We start from the raw sequence: 23,899 nt of genomic DNA on the forward strand, positions 1-23,899 counted from the left end.
GGCTACGCTTTCTGCCGGCACAAAAACAATAAAAACGTTAGTAAATATTGATTGCAATCGATTGTAAGACCGTATTTTCCGTCTTTTAGTCTGGGATAGGGTGTACAATTCTTAGTTTTAGTCTGGGGTAGGGTATGTAAAATCGAAATTTTTGGTCTGGGATAGGGTCAGGGTTTTGAGGTCCTGGCGGCACACCCCTACCCAAGTTGGGTTGGAGAAACCCCCCCGGGAATTGAACTATTTTTATAAGCAATGATTGACAAAAAAAAAAAAAAAAAAAAAGAAGAAAAAAAAAATGGAGCGTGCTTGTGTAATGCAATGCACATATAAGTGTACACATCCAAGCCAAGAAACGCAATTGACAAACAAATATTCAATTTCAATCGAAATTTTTGAACCATTCCGCGCGCCATATTTATGGTTAAAAATAGCGAGACGTAATTGATACGCGATATCGTGTTGCTTTAGATAATACGCCATGAAAAATTCATTAAAAAATTGAGGATTATGCATTTCAAAATACTTCAAACCGATACTATGACAAGGCAGAAGGTCTAAAAATGCACAAAGTGTGTTCTAAGCACAGATAGTATTTTAGAGCGACTGCAAGACCATTTAGATTTGTTTACATATGACATAGTTACATTAACTATGCATTTTGGATTTTTTCTTGTCTGGTCATGCTCGTAGCTCAATGACCCCTAACCTCTTTATGGAATTCAACTCCGCAGCTCAACAAACAACTCCATTATCGTTCGGTTATCAAGGAACGGTTTACCTTTCTCGTCCGTTTTCGTTTCAGCATATCAAGTTCCCCTGGCTTTTCAAAAAGTATATTTTTGAAAGCTCAAGGCTGTTGTTATCCGTTCCCAAAAAAGAATTCATTACGATTTTAAAAAAAAAGAGACAAAAGCCTGGTAAGTGTTTGTTTGTTACTCATTACTTCCGCCATGAGATCAGTCGCCATGATGAGCTGGAGCTTGTTGAAAAATCCACTTTTATTACCTGGTTTAATATCTCGTTGGTAGGAAAATATTAGACTCATTTACAGGCTGGAACTCGCCTTTCCCTAAACGACCTGTTTAGATCTTCGTTGAGTCCTTAATTGTGTTTTTTTCTTCGCTAAATAACTATCGTCATCTCTCACTTTCTAGTTTGTGACCAAAACAAGAGTTTGACAGCTTCGATCTGCTTGCAAAAAATTCGATTGAAAACAGTTTGCATATATTTTTATACTCGTACGCAACTTGTCTGAGACAAAGTTCCAAGGCCTTAAATTTTTTTTTCTAATTCTGGCTCGGGTTAAATCAAAAGAAACCTTTAATACGTACACACCAGTGCCTGAGATTAAAACGGTCGACTGGATTTACATGGTGCTATTATATCAGTTTTAATGTTTATGTAAACTCACGGAAAATTGTATTGATCCTGTTTGATCGTCAATTAAATTAAGAAACTAAAGGAAAGGATAGGCATAAGGCCTAGAATTATCAGAAATAGGTCAAAAATATGAAGGTTCATTTGGTTATATATCTCGTTTAATTTTTCTAAACCTTATGGTTTTCTAACCAAGACTCAATTAAAAATTTGACATGGCTGTCAATCAATTAGCCATCTGTCAGTAGAGACTGGAAACTGCTGAGCGGCTCCTAGCAATATGCTAGGACCAGTTATATGTGATATCGATGAAATGCGTAATTATCTTTAGATAATTAACGAGAAGACTTTCAGAGTTTGTCGACGTTATTAATGAATCTCATAAGCTTACCTTTGTTGACAGGGCGTCTTTGATTCTATTTTCAGCGGAGGCACAGATTGAATCAAAATGGGTTTCATGATGTTGGTCATGTTATATCTGCTCGCAGAAAATGGTACGTGTACTGATGTATTCGTAAAACGAATAACTAGAATTCTAACTACTGCTATGAAGTAATTTACAGTATTTCCATTACATACTGCTTTTTCTCTTATTTATGACATGCGTTTTCCGGGTCAATAGACTTTTCTAAGTTGACCAACTTTGGTATGAACAAATAGGAAAGTGAAATTCTTATATATATATACTATATTGTATCACAGATAGTTTTGTGTTTAGCAAATATTTTTCTGATGATAATCATGGGACACAGGATTTTTAGTTTAGTCTGACAGAGTTAAAGATAGGGGAAATTGCATATCACTTGATAACGATCGAAGTGTGCATGTTCATATTCGTTATGTCAAAGAGCCCATTTATGGTTTTTTTGATAACTGAATCGTTCGAATGTTCTGTGTACATGCATCTTTGGCTGTTTCATGATATAATAGCTAGAAATAGCTATCTATCATGAAATAAATATTACTGTAATAACTCAGATATATATTAATTATTTCTTGCGGTTACTTCCTTATAGAAAAGTAAACATGAATTTTAACTTGATCTGACCTGTTTCCAAAACATTTTTGTAACCAAAATTAGAACAAAATTGCATTAATTCTCAAGAATTTTTTAAGAAAGGAATCAAACTGAAGGGAAGAGGATAACGAGGATCGGGACAATCGTCCCTTCTCCCCTTACGGAAATTGTGTTGACAAAATTAAAAAGTCAAAAAGTTTGAGAAATGTGTCTCGATAAAACTGAGAAAAGTAATAACAAAATAAGTTTTTCAACACTTGCAGATTGGCGGGAGCTTTCACTCCGAAACGCGCGCTTCCCTTCTTCCCCCAACACACTGACGTGATGTAAATTACTCGATGTCTTGTTGGAAACGTGTGACTGGTGAGCACAATTCTAACGTTACAACGCCTTTTTTAGTTGCAGTTGTCAAGGCAAACAACTGTTGGCAGACTTCCGTTAGCATCCATTACACAACGGGGCCCTCGGTGGTCACCGTTACACAGAGCGACGCAAACAGTGTCATGAATGAGGTAAAATTCTATAACTGGTTGATTATAGTAAAACCGTGACCGTAAAAGTCGTTACTGCCAAATATAATGGTGCCACCACTTTTCTACTTTTCTTCAGCTTGTAGCTGCTCTTCCAGAGAGCTGTCGGTGCGTAATACCCTTTTCACTCCATCAGTCCTCTGTTTTAAGAGTATTCAAAGCTGCGCTACATGGAGTAGAGAAAACTTTAAAAGTGCGTCGCTTAGAAGGCAGCAAACCTGGCAACTTAGCTAACTTGCTCCATGAAAAGTCATTTCTTCCACCGCGAACCATAGCACTACAGTATTCTGTAGAAAACGGCTCCTGAGTCCAAGTAGGTCTTCGACTCAATTTCCATTTGGAGATGTCTAGAATAGCATCGAAATCATCTCCGAAGAGAAACAGATCGTTTGTGTCCGCCATATTGTTTTAGACTGTAAGGGGGCTATTGTTCGTCCCAGCCCCTGATGGTAGGGGGTCTTCAATCCCTATCTCTAGCGTTAAAATACTTCGCATTTACCATATCGATCATTATGTTGGTATTTTTCGATCACAGGCATTGAATCATGGGAAAGGTCAGCTGTCCTGTTCGGGTTTAACACTCAAGCTCCTTAACGTTACCATAACAACCCCTGGAAACCGATATTCCATTACAGGACTCTTTGGAGTCATATATGGTAACATGGATTCAAGTCAAAAATCGAATGCGCAGTCATGTCTTGCAAATGCCGTGATATTCAATGACATCGTCTTGAGACCAGATTACTATACGAGTCCTCTGAAAGGGTCTTACTGGGCAGACCGCGCATCGTTAACCAACTTTCAAGATTCTACCTGTTGTTTTAATGGGATGTTCCCGTCAAATGGCGTGTGCGGTGAGTTTTATCCCAATAATAGGCAGAGCTGCTCTATTCTACTAACTAAAAATCCTACTTGATTGCTTGAAGTCAGTCAGCGTAATGAATCTCCTGAATATCATTACTAGCATCTGAGAACGCTTTTCTCCTTTTATCGTTTATAATCAATTAGGTTTCATTTGAAGCGTGCCATTTTGGTCATTCAGAATTCCAATTTCATGAGAAATTGATTCTGACAATCTTTGACGCTAGCTTTCAGTAAGACTGAGTGCTATTTTTTTAATACTAAACACAAGCAGCAATGATGAATAGTTTGTCTCATATAAATAACACCTTATTACTTTTTTTCTGTCGCAGTTTCTCCGGCAGCATCATCTTCAATCGTTACCTTATTACCATCGACAAGCATCACTTCAACTTCTGTGCCTGGTATATTTTGTGTGAAACATTCACTTTTTATTATCAATATTGTTATTGTTATCGTTGTTGTTGTTGTTGTTGTTGTTGTTTTAAGACTTTACAATCATGAGAGGTGGTTAGTAATGAGGCGTAGGCACTGAGGGTGGTCAGTTTACAATCATGAGAGGTGGGTAGTAATGAGGTGTAGACACTGAGGGTAGTCAGTTTACAATCATGAGAGGTGGTTAGTAATGAGGTGTAGACACTAAGGTTGATCAGTTTACAATCATGAGAGGTGGTTAGTAATGAGGTGTAGACACTGAGGTCGGTCACTTTACAATCATGAGGCACTGAGGATGTTTTCAGCCCTTTGGCTACTTGGTTGATGATGGTCGTTTGTATAAAAACGGTACACAGTTTCATCTGCCAATTAACGTACAGTACAACAAGGCATGAGCAACGTCACTTCTAATCATGAACAACAATGAACTTACATGGCGATCCCTTTTCAAAGTAGAAGTTCATCAGATTTTGATTTTGAATTTTCTTGAAGTTACTACAGCAGCCTCAACCTCCTCCTCGTCACTCCCATCGCCATCGACGATATCGTCACCATCATCGTCACCATCATCGTCACCATCACCGTCACCCTCATCGTCACCGTCACCGTCACCGTCACCGTCTTCGTCACCGTCACTGTCACTGTCACTGTCACCGTCACCGTCACCGTCACTGTCACCAGTGAATTCAACCTCACGTTCCACACCTCAATTGTCATCGTCATCCTCATCATCGTCACCGTCACCTTCACCAGTACCTCCAGTTACAGTTTACTCAACAGTTAACATCACTTCCTGCCTTACTGCAGCTCCAACTAATAATAAAACCATAGGTAACTTTTTCAATTAATAGTTTTACTTAATTTATTGCAATAAAACTTAAAAAACGTATTAACACGTAAATACACTAGCATCGTAGGCCAAGTACGCCTTCAAAGGAGGTCTGCAAATGAAGTGATTTTTGGAACTCGATATGACAGCTCACTAGTGATTACTAGTTGAAATCTTCACTTCTAACTTTCAAATGATTCAAGCTGAATCGGATGAATGTTAACTTAATATTTCATATTTTTTTGAGACAAGTCAAACTGACACAAACAAAAGCAATAGGCATGAGACCTACTGATAACCACTTTTGGTCTACTAACTAATTAATCGATCGAGGTAAAGCACCTGCAACTGCATTTCTTTATTATTTAGTTTTCCTTAATGATTAATTTGCTTTTATTTTACGTTAGCGACGACAACTACGAACATTAATCCAGTCAGAACTAAAGTTATTTGAGTAACATTGTACATCAACTCATGCGAGTCTCCTACAACTACTATTGCAAGTACGTTTTCCACTTTTTTCGATAATGTTCATTCGGAAGTATATTGTTAGGTTCTGGGAAAGATCCCAGTATGGACTTCTGTATTACTTTTCTTTTTTTTTTTTTTTTTGTTTTTTTTTTTTTTTTGTTTCCTTTTCCTATATTGAGAACGTTTTTCTTTTCTTTTCTTTTCTTTTCTTTACTTTTCTTTTCTTTTCTTTTCTTTTCTTTTCTTTTCTTTTCTTTTCTTTTCTTTTCTTTTCTTTTCTTTTCTTTTCTTTTCTTTTCTTTTCTTTTCTTTTCTTTTCTTTTCTTTTCTTTTCTTTTCTCTGCCTGCCTGCCTGCCTGCCTGCCTGCCTGCCTGCCTGCCTGCCTGCCTGCCTGCCTGCCTGCCTGCCTGCCTGCCTGCCTGCCTGCCTGCCTGCCTGCCTGCCTGCCTGCCTTCCGTGAACGTTTCTGTGAAAAGCCTTATATGAAGAATATCTATCATGCTATTAAATGCCTTTTCGTTTATATGTTCCTTAACCGGTACTCAATACTATATTGTTTGAGAATGGAATCTACCTTAACTTAAGATATTTCCTAAATACTGTCTGTCGGAATTATGGTGATGGTGACAGTGATGACGGTGACTTCAGACAACCACCTCTCATGATTGTAAGGCGTCTTTAAGAACTGACACACTCATAAATATTACTATGTAATCCTAAATCATAATTATTCATCCAATTGTTTTGGGAAGGGGATCAATTACACGTACTAACACTACATTGGTTAAAACCTAGGGTATACTTTCTTTTCCCATCGCTAGTTTTTTTTCTTTCCATTTTTCATGTTTTTTTCCCTCTCTTAACTTTCTCTCTCTTTAGTCGCTTACTCAACGCCAATGGTCGCGACTGCATCGGAGTCAAGGGCGGATCCAGGGGGAGGGTCGGGGGGATCGCGACCCCCCTGTCATTCCTGAAGTCAAATGGGCTTCCTGTGGTAAAAATGCGACTGGGATTCCTTTGCCCACAAAATTTACCCCTGAGACCCCCCCTTCAAAAAACCCTGGATCCGCCCTTGGGAGTCATTCTCTCTTTGCTAATTATAAATATGAAATGGGCCTAGGTTTTTCATGCTCAACTGCCGGCGTCCATGGTACATGGTAGATGGTAGAACACTAGAATCCTTGTCCGGTTTAATCTGGGAATTGAATTATTTCTTTCGAATTCAAATGTAAATGATTGTATGGTTCCTACCATCCAAAAGGTTGATGTTATGTGATCATGTAAAGATGAATCATGATTACCACAATTATTGAAAATCGTTATGTTCAGACTGGGGTTTCTAGGCAAAGGCAAGGTAAAGCAAATCTGAATCTCATGTTGGACACATGAAGTGCTTTCACTTAATGGACCTGACATTGATAAAATAAAAATGACAAACAAAAATTTTAATGTTTGAGTTCGTTAGGCGTTTGATCTGAACATTTGATTAAGGTGACTGCCTACTTTTGGAAATTAATTTAAACTTTTTTTAAAACTTCGATTTCCGAATTGAAATTTAATGCTGATTCCAAATCTGGAAAGAAAAATAGTGTGTCCCGAGCTCCTTTTCGAGATAATCAGCATTTAATGGAAGCCTACGCACGAGCTTTTGGAGTAAAAATTGCGCCGACCGGAAGTGGTTAGAAAAAAATTAAGATTCATAAGATAATAGTTATTTGCAGACTCTATGATTACAGGAATGAAGGCTAGTCAATCATTCTACAATAATACATGGATATTTTCGACAAAAATACAAAAAAAAAAATACATTGATTTGTCATATTTTGTAGTTTCGGTGCTCTTAAAAAATCTCATAAAGTCGAACAAAAATCCCTACAAAAATCTATTTTTTCATGTGTTACTGATTTAAACGTTTTCTAAAATGTTGATATAACCTAGATTTTTAGGAGTTTTTTCAAATGAGCTATTAAAAAATAGAGAGTTTCGTGCAAAATTTGAGGTTTTTCCCTGTTGAAGCTCAAAAGGCGTATGGTTCTTCAATAAAATATTGTAGATTTTTCGGCGGTTTATGAGCGCGCGATCATTGTGGGCTCAATTCGAACGTTCAAAAGTAGGCAGCCACCTTAAGGGAAAGAAAATAAATGTCCTTATTATTTCAAACAGCTGTTTCAGTAACTTCAACGATCCAGACAACAACACCAGTAGCACCACCGCCTACAACACAATCAACAACACAGTCAACAACACAATCAGCAACGCAGAAGACAACGGAACTTACAACGCTACCACCAACGACTAAAATTCCTACTACGACTCCTCAGCCAACTACACAAAGTAAGCTCGATTTTCTCTTTAGCTTTCATTAATTTATTATGGCGCGCATAGAGAAGAGAGATTGGGCTGAACTTGCGGACTTAACATTTAAAAAATCAATTTTTAAACATCCCGTCTAAATCCTTAATTCACGGTTTTAAGCCTACCTCAGGAATATCGTGTTTATTTTGTTAATGAAACATAAGAGAAAGGGATTTATTACGAACTCTTTTTTCCTTCTGGATATATAAGCCTCCCCCCTACCGAATTTAAGCCCGGTTATAAGCCCATCATAGGATCCTTGCGAATGAGAATAAGCCCAGGGCTTATACTAACCGGGATTTAACGGTAGCCTGCCAGTTCACTTCCAACAACCAGCTCTAGCTACTTGCTTAGTGATAATATTATTGATGTGTGATAACCTAACCCAAGCTAAGATAATGAAGGTCACACTCATAGTTGTAAGCAGCGCTTACACATCTTCTTATGTTCTTCTAGGTGACTTGTTTGTTTAACACATTTCTTTTCTTTCCTCTTCAAAATCATTCCACAGCGTTTTTTTCTGCCCTGCCCTGCCCTGCCCTGCCCTGCCCTGCCCTGCCCTGCCCTGCCCTGCCCTGCCCTGCCCTGCCCTGCCCTGCCCTGCCCTGCCCTGCCCTGCCCTGCTCTGCTCTGCTCTGCTCTGCTCTGCTCTGCTTACTTAAATTTTTGAACCAGTATTTTACAAAAGTTTTCTTTTTCTCATTTTTAAAAGTATTGAAAAATGTCGAAATGGAAATGAGTCTCAAGCACAAAGAATTTCATCCAGATTTGTTAAACTCATCTTCTCCCAGATATAACGCATTATTAATAGTACTATGTAATCCTAAATCATAATCATTCATCCAATTGTTTAGGGAAGGAGATCAATTACACGTACTAGCACTACATTGGTTAAAACCTATGGTATACTTTCTTTTCCCATTGCTAGTTTTTCTCTTTTCGTTTTTCATGTTTTCCCCCTCTCTTTCTCTCTCTTTGGTCGCTAACTCAACGCCAGTGGTCGCGACTACATCGGAGTCATTAACGCCAACTACAGCACCTACTACAGGTAGAATTTTTTCATCATTAAAACTATTAAAACTATATTTAATCTATTTTTTTCGTTACTCTTTCTTTCTCTCTTTCTCTCTTTCCTAATTATAAATATAGATATAGGTTTTTCATGCTCACCTGCCGGCGCCCATGTTTGATGGTAGAACACTAGAATCCTTGCCCGGTTTAATCTGGGAACTGCATTAATTCTTTTGAATTCAAATGTAAATGATTGTATGGTTCCTACCATCCAAAATGGTTGATTTTATGAGATCATGTAAATTCTCGATGAATCATGATCACCACAATTATTGAAAATCGTTATTTTATGTTCAGACTGGGGTTTCTAGGCAAAGGCCAGGTAAAGCAAATCTGAATCTCATGTAGGACACATGAAGTGCTTTCACTTATAGTGGACCTGACATTGATAAAATAAAAATGACAAACAAAAATTTTTAATTGTTTGAGTTCGTTAGGTGTTTGATCTGAACATTTGATTAAGGGAAAGAAAATAAATGTCCTTATTATTTCAAACAGCTTTGTCAGTAACTTCAACGATCCAGACAACAACACCGTCAGCACCACCGCCAATAACACCGCGAACAACACCGCCAACAACAGCGCCAAATATTCCAACTACGATTCACACAACTACACCAAGTAAGCTCGATATTGTCTTTAGCTTTCATTAATTTATTATGGCGCGCATAGAGAAGAGAGATTGGGCAGAACTTGGGGACTTTAATTGTTTTGGGAAGTGCGATAGGTGGGGAAGTTTTTGTAGTCGTTTTGTCATATATATTTTGTTATATCATATTATATACACAACTATCCCTATTCCTCATCACCCTATGCTCATATAAGTAAAAGACATACAGCATCCGTACAGCATTCAATGTGCTTTTTGTTAGTCTCTTTGTTATTATTTATTATTGTTGTTCTACATGCTGTCGTTTTTTTTCGGTTTTTTTTTTTTTTTTTTTTTTTTGTTTTGTTTTTGTTTTGTGAATTTAAGCCCTCCCGGTTATAAGCCCATCAAAGAATCCTTGCGAATGAGAATAAGCCCAGGGCTTATACTAACCGGGATTTTACGGTAGCATGCCAGTTCACTGATCCAACAACCAGCTCTAGCTACTTACTAAGGGTTGATGTTATAAATGTATGATTACTGAACCCAAGATAAGGTCACATCATGGCTGTAAGCAGCGCTTACACATCTTCTTATGTTCTTCTAGGTGACTTGTTTGCTTAACACATTTCTTTTCTTTTCTCTTCAAAATCATTCCACAGTGTTTTTGGATTTCGTTAACTTCGTCTCAAGGATAAGCGTCAGTCCTGGAGACACTGTTCAACTGTTTTGCGCCGTTCTAGGAACAGCGACTAATATCGTAATGACCTGGTCCAAGAACGACAGAACATTTAATCTTGACTATTCTCAAGGCAGTTTGAACTACACCAAAGCACTGGTGCTGACAATCGAGGGTGTTACAACAAAAGATGCTGGTTTGTACGTCTGTGATGTAGGTTCAAGTATTGGAATTATAAAAGGAATTTTAAAGCTTGAAGTACAAGGTATTTAAATGAGATAGTATTCGCACTTGCCTATAATGATTTCACTGCTGTGCTGTGTTGTGCTGTGCTGTGCTGTGCTGTGCTGTGTTGTGCTGTGCTGTGCTGTGCTGTGCTTTGCTGTGCTGTGCTGTGCTGTGCTGTGCTGTGCTGTGCTGTGCTGTGCTGTGCTGTGCTGTGCTGTGCTGTGCTGTGCTGTGCTGTGCTGTGCTGTGCTGTGAAGTATTTAACAATTTTTTTTTTTTTTTTTTTTAAATAAAAGTAACTAAACAGGTCGAAATGGAAATGAGTTTGAAACATAAAGAATTTCATTCAGATTTGTTAAACTCATCTTCTCCCAGATTTAACGAATTAGCAGAGGAGTTCAAACAGCAGGTTAGATCAATAGAAACCACAATCACACAAAATCACGTCATCTTTTATGTGTTAATGTGTTGACTTGATTCAAAAATGCCCACATTTATTATACAACATAAAGAAAAATAGCACAAGTTCAATTTAAAAAGCTAACTTATCGGATGTCATTTGACTACCATAGTCACTATATCATAGTCATCACCTTGACTTGTACTATAATTGACTTGACTTGTAGCAGAGACATTGCTCGTCTAATGCTTTTGCAAAATAACTTAAACTACTTTATCTTTTTATTAATTCCTGCAGGTAGCTTATGTATTCAACTCCATTGACGGGTCAAAGAGAATCGAAGTTTATAGATTCAAGTAAGCATAAAACTAAATATTTGACTATTTTGCTATCACGAACGATTTGGTCAGCTAAAGTAAAAGCAAGTAAAATAGGTGTATAATTTACCTTTTCATCATTACTGTTTCATTAGAAACACCGACGCAGCTCACACTAGTTTTTAGCTAGTTATATCTTTTTAAAAGCAAGTAAGATGTATGATCATTCTAATTTAATTTTATTTCTGTTTAGAAATGGAAGCATCGTTGTTGAATTTAGCATTTTCATAACGCGAGTTTTATCGATACCCCAGGACAACCCACCAGATCTTGTCAAAGAAGTCAACACTATTATGATAGAACAAGTGAAAAAAGGGAGCTTTGGAAACTATTCAGTCAGCCTCGATTCACTCTTTCTTAAAGGTAAACATGTACAAACACTGAGCAGATGAGCGACAAAAAAAAAAAAAAAAAAAAAAGATGATGGTGAAAACGAGAACAGTTAGATATAGGAGAGGGTATTCATAGTTCCGACTGAGACTATAGGGAACCAATCACTGTTGTAGCAGTTTCTCCAATGGAATGAAAGTCTTGTCCCACGAGCAACTACACAGTATCTGTCTTAAAGAGTACTACAAGGATTACGAGGCAATTATATACTTTTTTGAATAAACTATTGAAAAAATTTATAATCAATTTTCCGCGATCAGAGTTTTAAATTTTAAGATATTAGTGACCTTAAGCTTCAGGACGGCAACTTGGGCGACAACGTCGGCGAAATTGAGGCGTTTCAACCTTCTATTGTATTATTATTTCGTGTTTACTTAGTATTTTACTCAATGAGCATCCCCGTTTTGGAGTGAAATGACGTCTTTTGGGAGCGCTTTACTTATAACGAAAATCAGCAAAGATAAGCTTATAGAGTAGCCCGTTCTCTCTACATTTCTTACTTTCAGCATAAGACGGCAATGATGCACAGTATTTCGTAAATTCCAACGAGTATCTATTGAATAGCGCAATTAGTGCTATTGTATGGTTGCCGTCGTCGTCGTCGTTGCCGTCCTGCAGCTTAAGGTCCCTATTGTTGGAAATTTGTGGGACATAACAACTGTAACTAAGGGGAGTCGGAAACATGAATCTGGCGTATCCTGTCTCCAAGGAAATGTTCCCGTTCTCTATGAAGGACTCCAAGTTCTCTTGTAAGACCCACTATCAGGACTATTTCTTTCTATTTGTTAATACATTGATCTTGATTTTTATCGAAGCAATCCCTCCTCCACCAATAAACATTGGAGTCATTGATAAAGGGACAATGTTCATCGAACTACATTGGGGACGGCCGGTCAATTGGGAATCATATCAGATAAAAAAGTATATCCTCAAGTACAAAAAGAGCACAGAATCAGTCTTCAAAATGATTGAGAAAATAGATAGAAATGTTTTCGCCAAGGAAATCGAAAATCTGGAAAAGAATACGAAATATGATTTTGAACTGTATTCGGAGAATGCTGTTGGGCAGAGCACTCCGTCTACGTTCAGTGTCACTACATTGAGTGGTAAGTAGTTTGCTACGAACTGTGAGCATCTTTATGCTTCTGCGCTGCTGATGACACAAGTATGGGTCAAATACAGCAGACTGCCTTGCTGGTTACTTAGCTCGTTAGTCTGGTCGAATGATTGTTTGATCGTTTGATTCAATTCATTTTTCTTGTCTTTTCATTTAGTTAATCCAGTCATTGCCAACGATGGACAACAGTTCATTTTTAAAAAGGGCGAAACAGCGGTTATCTTCTGCATTGGTTCAAGTGAAAAAATACCAGATAAAGTCGAGTGGACTTCCGAACGTCCGTCAACAGCAGAGGTGTATGCAAATGAAACAAGGAAGACCAAAAGCATATACATGACCTTCACAAAGGTAAAAGAGGAAAACGCAGGAATCTATAAGTGTAGGACGTCGATGAAGGATGCTGTTGGGGAAGGCAATGTTACACTGATTGTCATAGGTAAGGCTTATGATTCGTAGACTTTTTGACTCAGTGGGCTAGTCGAGCGGGTTCTTTTATTATTACTTATTTCATCTATGATGCACGGGAAGTGGGAGTTGAGTTAGAGGGCTTCAAATTTGCCAAAGCTCCCCATCTTTTGGTTTTATGCGAATAAGGACTTCCCTTTTAAAATACGGAATATATCCCTGGATGAAAATCCAAATGCCTAATGTGGAGGAAAGTGTGGAAACTGTACTCAGGGAATAACATGTGATACTCTAATCACATTAATTGAATATAATGGCTCATCGTTATAGAATTTATTTGCTTATTGAGATCCCCGCCAAATTTTAACATCAGTAGTCTAATAATCTGAAAATATGTAATAATTTCGATTTTACTCGTTTGTTCTTCAGTTCCTGTTGAAGTAAAGCTGAATGCAACGCTTAATGAGACTTTTACAGAAGATTTGAGAAATGAGAAGACACCTAAATACAAGAGGTTGAAAACTAAATTTGAAAATGAGGTAAGATGTGATTATTAATTTTATTTATAATACTCTTTCCCTCCATCCATTCATCCAAATAAAAAAAGTATCGTTCCAGACAAAAATAAGTTCTAGCTTTCCATCGATTACTGAGTGAATCCATCCATCCATCGTCCCATGCAATTCATTCATTCGTTTTTCTATTTTTATTCATTTATTCGTTTTTCTATTTTTTATTCATTTATTCATTTTTCATTTTTTATTTATTCATTCGTTTTCTATTTTCATTTCAAACAGTTAGCTAAAATTTACGTCAATATGACCGGCTTTGTAAGAGTAGAAGTCATTGCATTCACGTAAGTATATATTTCATTAATTGACCCAAAACAGAAGCATGAGTTTCACGTCTGCTTTTCTCAATCGTTTGTTTCTTAGAAATGGCAGCGTGAAAGTAAGATTTCGAGTCATCGTAGAAGTCAAGGTCGGAGAAGCAGAACAGCTAGGCAAACCTACCAGAACAAAAGTGGATGTGACAACTAGAATCATCAAGAAAGTCCAAACGTCAGATGGTAACATAGGTGGAGGGTTGTTTATCAAAAAGAACTCCATCACTTCAGATGGTAAGTTCAGTGACATTGAATAAAAGCATTCCAATAAAGCATCAATTTTATCGAACCCTATTACAACCTTAAGGCTTATCTAGTTAATTCAGGGTACCGTACATAAATGTAAGATGAAAAGCTAAGAAAAAATTAAAGAAAACTCTCCAAATTTTTAAACTCGAGACTGAGTGCTCTGCAACGTGATGTCTCATGATTGCCTCTAGCACATTTGACAAAAAGATCTAAACAAAAACTGGGATCGAGAAAGGCTCAAGACTCTGATCAAAGTATTATTGCCAAATGCAAGCATCGTCTCTTGATTTCCTTCGGTTCCAGGAAATTTAAAACAGTTCTAACAATTCTGCATCATAAAAGCAATCTCATATTTTCTTCTTTTTATTTCTTTTTCTTTTATTTTTTCTTTATCATTTCTTGTAGCTCCGCCTCCCTCTCCTCTTAACCTGACTTTAACAGAAATACACGAAACTATGGCGCATCTGAAATGGCTGCAACCCGAAGGTGCAGACGCGTTTTCTATCCACAGCTACACCATCAAGCTAAAGAAGTTTGGACAAGCATGGCAAGAGAAAGTCACAACACAGCATATTCAGTTGGATTCGAGAATAGAGGAACTTGAAGACGACACACGCTATACTGTGAAGGTGTTTGCTAGAGGTAGCGGTGGTAAAGGGCTGGACAGTGATGTTGAGGAATTTAAAACAAAAGGTGCATGTATTAGATTTATAGATATTTATATATTTGTAGATATATTAGATTTGATTTAAAAGTAACTTGTAACATAATCGATGCAAATGGATATCCGACACTAAAAGGAACCTTAAGCCTGAGGTTTTCAGAGCATATTAATAAATATAATGGATTATTTTCCAAACCATTGGGAATCGATTGTATGTTGCGTTCATGGCTACGTTAAAATATCTTTTCAAATGTTGCTTTCAAATAAAGAGATTATTATAAGAAAATGGCAAGTAAAGAAAGATGGGAAAATATTACAACCAAAGTAAAGGGGCTAATTTATATTTCTATTAACTTTTTTTACCCATTACAAAATAAATTTTGCTTTAAGAAAAACTGTTTTACAATCATAAAATGTTCTTATCTTTCATCTTAGAGGTCAACATAAATCTCACATGGTTGTGGGTATTACTTGCTCTGCTCCTGGTTCTCGGGATTTTGGTCTTCGTAGTTCTCCGCTACAAAAGGAAGAAAAAAGTAGATCATCGATATGATGCCAATGGCAACAGAGCTGGCCAGAGAAGGGCATCCATCCCGGTACGAAACGAGACGGTATGCTGCGAGCCGTCTGTATTTTCTTTTTCGTTCCGTCGAAAATTTACTCAGAATGATGTAAACTTGACGGAACGGTGTCAAACACGTGAGAAAAGCATACGCGTCTGTAGTTGTCTGGATGACATAAAATTAAAAAACAAATTCCAAAATTTCGTATTTCCATTTTTTTTAGTCCAATGGAGATCCTAAAAACGTAACCATCTACTCCTATCGGAACAACGCCTTCGCTCTCTCTTCCATGGACTTTGAATCCCTCGGGCTGATGCCGGGCAAATGGTGGGAAATCCCGCGAGAAGTACTAACTCTTGGCGACACCCTCGGTGCTGGTCAGTTTGGATTAGTTAAGAAAGGAGTTATAGAGGTGGATAGTGGATCAGTGACGTGTGCGGTCAAGATGCTAAAGCGTAAGTTTTAAAGACTTTATCAATCATGGTACGCCTGATCGCTCGTGACAACACAGAAAATGACCTCTCATAGAATTTTCAATTTGAAGAAAAAACCTTCGAATTTTACCAACACATTATTTTAAAAAATCCTGCGCTGATCAAAGTCAGGACAAAGCTAACTCACAGATCGACTGAATTGAAACTTAAAATTTTCCAAGAGAAGGAATCCCCATGTTCGTGCCGTTTGCTTTTCAGTCATAAGAAAACTGCTCTATATAAGCGTTATCTTAAGACACGGCTTTTTATAGATCTGAAATACGTAGATAATCTCTTGGGAACGAGCTTATTCTTTTGATAGCGAAATAATACTCAAGAGAATCATGAATGAACCATGTTTGTTCTAGTTTTGGAAATCCTTTTATTGTCATTGATATTTCAGAATCAGCTGGTGAAGAAGAAGCACGTGATTTAATGAATGAGCTGGAAATCATGGCTGGTGTTGGCACCCATGCTAATCTGGTGAACCTCATTGGTGCATGTACCCATGACGGTAAGAGTGAACTTTGATTAAATTACTTTTATTACACATTTAGGGTCGATATCCGTGTAATAAAGCCGTGAATAAAGACCATATCAGTGAAGTGATACGATATCACTTCACTTTACCTTAAATGTGTAATAAACAAATTATTTCATGTTTAGAGACTGATATCTTTCTTATTCACTCGTTTTCCATATATGATATCCCTCACTCGCTCGCAGACTCGCTCGTCCGCGTTATGATATGGAAACTTGTGAATAAATATCAATCCCTTAACATGTGATAACCTCTATTTACAGCATATGCCATTGAATTAGCCACTCCTATCAACGTTTAAACCATACTAATAACAAAGAAAGGTCAAAATAAAGTAAAGTTGCAGATTCACCACTTTCCATACATCGGTTGACTGGTCAAACACAAAGCATTCAACCGAGGCTGCAAGGTTCAAATTTGAATAATCCTTTAAAACTATATAACTACCCTGCAGCCTCGAGTTAATGCCTTGTGTACGACAAGTGAAGCGATGTATATATGGTAGTGAATAACTTTCTCTCTCGAAAGCAAACAACCCATTTATCTGTTATAACTCAATTGCTTACTATCAATCACGTGACTTTTCGGAGTTGACTTGGGGAAAAGTAGCAGTTGACTGAGGGGCAACTAGTGGATGCTAAGACAAACATATATAAATAAGTCCTCAAACTATTTTATTTGACTATTTCAACGACATGAAACTAGAAAAGAAGAGATCAAAACAACCTCCAAGATTCTATAAGCCATTATAAACTCAGCTATTACCGGAAATGACGTCTATTGCATTTGACATTTTCAGTCGATTTTTTTCACGCTAAAATGTATTCCATACTTCTTTCACATTTCGAAGGACCATTCTTGATCGCGTTGGAGTTTGCTGGTGGAGGCAGTCTTTTGAGTTACATCAAAACTAATGCGATGACCTTGGGCAATGGACAGGAAGCGTCTTCCTTGTCTGATCAAAAAAAGTTAGAGATCGGTTTGGACATTGCTAAGGGGATGCAACACCTGGCTCACGTCAAGGTGAGATATTCCTCTTGTCATCCCTGTTTCACAGGCACCTCCGTTTGTTGGGACATAGGTGAATCTATGAATTGAGTAGGAATACCCTAATGGGGGCTTTGCACCATCACGTGCGGCAGCCATGGGAGATGGCGGTAACAATACAATCGTTTTACATAGGAAAGAATTCAATTCCCGAGAGCAAAGGTATTTTATCGTTCTGCCATCAAACCGCAGGCAGTCCAAGCTATAATATGGGCACTGGCACGTGATGGAGCAAAGTCTCTATTAATTAGGATTGGTGACTAAGGGTGAAAACGATGATTTTGAAATAAAGAATCTCAAAAAAGCTACAAAAGAAAAAAACTAGTTTATTAGCACCTACAGACCTTTTCGGCTTGGACGTACTGTTTTCCCATTTCAGACTACTCGTCATTCCCTAGAGAACCATTTCTTTGTTTAACGGTTGCACATGAAAAGACATGCACCACGTGAATATGGATACAAATTAAACAAGAGAATAAAACGCGCTCTGAAATGGGAAACATTATGCCGGCTGTACTATATCAAATATTCAAAGACTCTTCTCTTACTCAGTGTGTTCATCGCGATCTTGCTGCAAGAAACGTTCTACTCACTGCTGACCACAAAGCAAAGATAGCGGATTTCGGGCTGTCTCGTGATGTGTACGAGCGTGGATTCTACGAAAAACAATCGAAGGTAACAAACGACTTTCCCGAGAACTAGCCGGTTCTTGTCCCATTCCAAAACACTTTATTCACAGGTGGTGTCTGCAGGGACAGACCTTTCCCGAAATCCATAGAAGGACCGAGCAAGAAAACAATATTTTAAAGTTGATCGAGTTTAGACTTGAAAAAATACAGTAGTTCCTGTGTCTAAAGCTATTAACATTTTCTATTGTTTTATTTTTTTGTCATAAATATATTGTTCGGAAAAGTTTCGTGTTTTTCGTGCAGCATTTAATGTATTCTTCTTTAAGTATTTGTGCTCTGACTAATTTTTGTGTCAGTTGTAACTTGTACAAGTAGGAATGATGTCGCTTCTCGTTATTATATTTGATAGACAAGTTTTTCGTTAGTGTGTCGTGTTTCAGTAGTTTCGCACTTATTCATTGTTTTAAATGCATAAACACATCAGTAGTTTAGGTATAGTACCTCGACTTGGAACCCTAACTGATAATACAATAGGTATGCAATACATGGGGAAGGACGCGATTTGTAGGATTCACAGTGCAACGCATCCCTAACTCTGTTGCCCGCCTTGTGATGGCATTACTACCACTCTTCCCAAAATATTAACCTGATCATCGAAAATAATATTAGTACCTGGATAATTTTATATTTCCAGGGCAAACTCCCAATTCGATGGATGTCACCTGAAGCAATACAACAGATGATGTTCACTACAAAAGGCGACGTGTAAGAACATTTCTATGCAATAAAATATTCAACAAAAAAACAAAATGATTACTCATCTTGATATTCCTGACAAAAATCAGGCAGCTTCTCTTAAGACCTTTTTTATTTTTCATTTAATTTTAACTTTATAATTTTTTACAGTTGGTCTTATGGTGTCGTACTTTGGGAGATTGAATCTGGAGGTAACAAAATGTTTAATATTATAGTTCATTGTTTTACCATTTACGAGGCATTTTGCAGGACATGGCCGTTACTGATTGGCAAACAATATCAGGCTTCAATTATGAAAGAGAGTTCTTGCTGGATTGCTTATGTATGTCATAACTACAAAACGTTTTCAACTGGCTATTTTTCTTTTGTGATATGCTTTCGATGTCAAGATACCAAAGTTATCATGCTTGTTTCCCATCCTGCGATAGCCTTTCCCAAGGGACTCTGGGTCATTTTAGTCAAGATTCCTTGGGGAAGGCTCTTCTGGATTTCAAACAAACTTCAAAGGTTTTGGATATGAATATAGTAGTCCAGAATAAGTTATTTGAATAATGAAGCCCAAACTTTTTTGTCTTTCAGTAAAAGTCAGAAATTTTTTTTCCGCTGCAAATGGCCTATTAGACCATTCACCTCACTAATGCTATACAAACAAAAGAATGTTTGCCTACTGGCAAAGCTAATTAGATGATATACTGTACTAATTAAAGGGTTTTACATAGATGTATTGTGATCTCGTGCCTAGGGCTAACAGGACAATTATCCCTGTCAGCCAGCCGACCTGGTCACTTTTCTTTATGGGAAACGGCTCAGCTAGTTTTTACTTTTAAACCTATTTTCGTATTTGGTTATATTTGCAGGCAAACTTCCCTATGCAGGCCTTGGGATGCTTGAACTGATTGATTACTTAAAGAAAGGCCATAGACTGGCAAGACCAAGCCGATGCATACAGGGCGTGTAAGTAGAACGAAAAATTGCATCTCATTTCACTTTAACGTTATCAACAGTCCCTCTCTCCCCTATCCAAGTCGATCGTTCCCTGCACGCGCAAGAAAATAAACATACAACTCGGCTGGGTCTGGAAAAACGAGACACTGATTTTAAAACAGGTGACCAACACTGAAAATCACTCATTAGAATAATGAATCCTTTTTCAGTGTCTTAGTGTTAATTAATACTTCTCAATAGGACTTCTTTGATTTGAATAATCCCATTCAAAAACAAAACAGCCACCTTTTGTCAGGAGCATATCCATGTCGTCAAAAAGAATGTAACCCAACATTTACCTTATCAACATTGAGTCCAATAATTTGACGGGCAAGTGTGTAAAAGGGTTTAAATGCACATGTATAATGCCGACAACTGTTGGCTGAATGTTAGTAAACCATGTCAAACGATGCCAACATTTTAGAGCAAAAGTAATGTTGTGGTGTGGTATTGAGGAACTTTTTGTTCTCATTAAACTTCACCCGAAATTTATCCATTATTATAGAAAGTAAATCTCAGCACTTCAGTGACCCATTGGTCGTACTTGGTGTGCAGCCTAAACAATTTCCTTTGGGCAGGTCAACCTCTGCAACAAGCCATCCCCCCTTCCTAAAAATATATACTGATTTGGACAGGGGAGTCATAAACTCTCAGGGGACCTCCATCCCTTCTGTACACATCTGTTGATACAGATTTTTCCTCCCAATGTAACGGTGTTAGTAAATCCTGATTCGATTCTGTGACAGCTATAACGTGATGCTGCATTGCTGGTACATGGATCCCAACAAAAGACCCACTTTTGATAACCTTTGTGCCAATATGGAAGAACTCCTCTCCCATTCCGACATGGTAAGTGTTATTTCGGAACACCCCGTTCAGGTATTTGGAAGAGATAACTAGATAAAAACTAGTGTGAGCTGCGTCGGTGTTTCTAATAAAACAGTAGTAATAAAAATTTAAATTATACACCGTGAAAAGATGAAAAAACTTACTGACGTTTCGGACGCTAGTCCTTCGTCGGAGTAAAAGAGTATTCAGTTGGGTACTCTTTTACTTAAAGCTGCATGGCTCACTGATGGGATTGCTGTCTAAGATGATCACGTATGTGTTTGTGTGATTGGCCTGTGTGCTAGTCATAGAACTTCAGTACGTGTGAAATGTTCTATAGAGACGTCACATCGGCCATGTTGGTGTACCAAAGCAATACATTTCCAATCCTCGGGGAAATAAATAAACCCTATTTTTATGCAAAAACTGTGCAGAATTGTTTCTATTGTTTAGTACACCAGTATGGCTGCCTTGTAACGTGAGTCAAAACGCCCTATACTCACTGTTTTCTTATGTCATAATACAAGGGATATCATCTTATACGGTATTGCTTGACAAGATCGATTAACTTGTAGGAATCTCAAATATAGAAAACTTTTCCTTAATTAAGGTTTAAAGTAAGACAAAATTACCTCCCTCTGTTAAATCTTATTATTTTAACTATTCATTTTCAGCTTCCTCCAGCTGATTTCGCTCCTCCCCCAAGATATGAATTACACTTTGGTACCCAGTGAGCACATCCAAGATTCATCGTTTTCGCTCATCATCTTGACGTACCTTATATACTTTTCCCCTATACTACTGTTAAGAATGTTGGAAGCATCCATTCAAGCTAAAATATGGGATTTCAATTCCAAATTTTGGTTCATAAACTCGGTTTTCGCACACTTAGAAGATATGACTAAATGTCAACAAAGCAGCATAGTTAATTTCGCTCCCCATAAATGACACGCTGTCATCAAGATCGAATCGTAAATTTTGCTCATTCACTCTTTATCTCACTATATCCTACATTGACTTTATAGCTCTGAATTAATCGAATAGGAGCGCTTTTTTAGCCAATTTCTGGTTTTCAATCATTCCCAAGAGATTGAAATAACAAAAGACACTGCGGCCATGTTGGATGATATAACAAAAGAGACTAATGATGAATCCGGCTGAAGTTCCTCCAACATGGCGGCTGTGAAAACCATTACTTGTTTATTATATAAACGTATAGTATAATTCTAGTTCCTAATGAACTTCGCACATCTTTTACGCAAACTATAATACCACAATAATGTGGATTATATCTGGGATAATTATTACTTTTTATAGGAGCAGAGATTACAGAAGAATATATATTTTAGGATCACTACTTTGAGTAAAAAATGCGAGATTATTTAAAGTGCATATGACACGAAAAAAATTTGATGTTAAAAATGTGTATTTTATTGGCATTAATAAGAATATCACGGTTAAATTTGTTTCAAAAACGTATTTCTCTAGAAATTCAAGAAAATTTAGCACAAGTTGTGACGTCATTTTGTTTACAAGTCTCCAGATTTAGTTGCAAATACACGAAATATGTTTGAATGTAGAATCTTAATTTCAGGTAGTACACTTTTCAGTTTCCCAACATTTGGAGAGTGCTACGTAAGCTATCAAATGAAGCTGAATAGAATATGCCTTTTGTTGTTATTTTATACGAATTACAATTTATATTTAGTACATTACTACCCAATCTAGAGTACGTGTCAACAAAATGACGTCACAAATTGGGCTTAATTTTCTCACATATCTCAAGAAATAAGCTTTTGAAACAAATTTTATTACGATATATTTATTATTACTAACAAACTATACATTTTAAACGATGAAATGTTTTCGTGTCATATACACTTTAAGGAAATTAAATAATATACCCGTGAAAAATAACCTTTGATTCCCTTGTTAGAGCTCCTTCAAATGCTAGACACTGGATGTCTGTTATGAATGTTTTTTTACTGACAAACATTAATTGAATAGCATATCTCCAAGCAAACACTACATCCGCAACTTGCATTTTATAATTCTTAAATAAATTATATTTTTATATATTTGGGTACTAGTCCAGGATTACTCTACCGGGACCCCCATTTAGATGAAAATAATAGTTTCAACCAAGGGAGCTCATTAAAATTTTGTTTGTGTAAGGAAAGTTATTGTTCTTGGTTGATCTATCTAGCGCGCGCAATCCATCTTGTGACAGGCGTTCCTCGTAGTGTTTTGGTTTCCGCCGATCCGAATTGCTTACGATTGTGTAAGGAAGGGAATGACGAGTGTAATAGTCGCTCCGCTCCTCGCAAAATATTCGTCGGTTTTCGGAGTAAATTCGCTAGCCCGACTAAAGCAAGGAACGCCTGCCATTAAGTGTAGCGCGCGCACGTAAACAAGAACTACAAGGAACGCCTGCTAAATCTTAGAATACGTGCTATAAAATCGAAGATAAACCAACACAATCAAAAGTTTAACGTGCTCCCTTGTTTCAACATCATTCTAAAAAGGAATAGAGTACTTCAACGATACGGCGCGCGGCCATCTTGGATTGCGAGGTATTATTGGGCATCCAGGGCCGGGTTGTTCAAAGCTGGATTAGCGCTAATCCAGGATTAACTCTATAGGTCTTATTAAGAGTTAACCCCAGGATTAGCACCAATCGGGCTTTGACCAACTGGATCCAGGGAGAAAATAAAGCTTAATTACAGTAATGACGTCGATTGATATTAACAGCTCGCCAAAAGAGAATAAAACAAAAATTTAAAAAAAAATTAAGACGGCACATCGATATGGATAATGCCGAGAGGGGCCCAGGGGCCGAGGGGCCTGTGTAAGTACTGTTGAGTTACGGGCGACTAGCCTCGTTTTGATCATGTGCAATGTCTAATTATAGAACATATGCTCCAATATATTCTCACTTTCCGAAACAAAAAAAAATTTAAAAAAAAAATTTGGCTTCCTTTATTTAAATATTTTTTGCTTGGTTACTAATGTCGTATCCAAAACCTTTTCAAAAATACCATTATAAGATACTTTCGATTTCAAGATACTATAAAGCAGTTTAAAGTTTGTTTGCCATACAGCAGAGGCTTTCGCAAGGGACCTTGAGCTGAATTGATTCGTTATCA

The 23,899-nt window shown here is 37.3% G+C and overlaps 2 protein-coding genes across 4 annotated transcripts; both read left to right on the top strand.

Annotated features, from left to right (window-relative positions):
* Positions 1–717: 717 nt before the first annotated feature.
* Positions 718–22,932, top strand: LOC116300811 (uncharacterized). 3 transcript variants are annotated; one of them, XM_089028904.1, is made up of 28 exons: positions 718–917; positions 1,804–1,871; positions 2,795–2,907; positions 3,461–3,779; positions 4,119–4,190; positions 7,686–7,856; positions 8,875–8,925; positions 9,447–9,569; positions 10,200–10,481; positions 10,741–10,853; positions 11,142–11,200; positions 11,415–11,584; positions 12,427–12,717; positions 12,886–13,164; positions 13,563–13,672; positions 13,931–13,989; positions 14,069–14,253; positions 14,674–14,961; positions 15,368–15,543; positions 15,719–15,950; positions 16,372–16,482; positions 17,360–17,532; positions 18,109–18,231; positions 18,880–18,950; positions 19,092–19,132; positions 19,799–19,895; positions 20,672–20,774; positions 21,428–22,932. In XM_089028904.1, the coding sequence occupies exons 2-28, from the start codon at positions 1,826–1,828 to the stop codon at positions 21,485–21,487; spliced, it is 3,918 nt and encodes a 1,305-aa protein (XP_088885030.1). In that variant the 5' UTR covers positions 718–917; positions 1,804–1,825; the 3' UTR covers positions 21,488–22,932. The 3 variants fall into 3 exon arrangements, with proteins under 3 accessions (XP_088885030.1, XP_088885033.1, XP_088885032.1); XM_089028906.1 differs by having other exon boundaries at positions 719–917; positions 15,368–15,528; XM_089028907.1 differs by lacking the exon at positions 7,686–7,856.
* Positions 4,208–5,673, top strand: LOC148911609 (uncharacterized). Its single transcript, XM_089028929.1, has 2 exons — positions 4,208–5,052; positions 5,458–5,673. Exons 1-2 carry the CDS (start codon positions 4,635–4,637, stop codon positions 5,502–5,504), a joined length of 465 nt encoding a protein of 154 aa, XP_088885055.1. The 5' UTR covers positions 4,208–4,634; the 3' UTR covers positions 5,505–5,673.
* Positions 22,933–23,899: the final 967 nt, after the last annotated feature.

Source organism: Actinia tenebrosa, unplaced genomic scaffold (assembly GCF_029948245.1).
Source record: "Actinia tenebrosa isolate PJP-AT-01 unplaced genomic scaffold, QUT_ActTen_1.0 PGA_scaffold13__45_contigs__length_12533684, whole genome shotgun sequence".
Classification (NCBI taxonomy): domain Eukaryota; kingdom Metazoa; phylum Cnidaria; class Anthozoa; order Actiniaria; family Actiniidae; genus Actinia; species Actinia tenebrosa.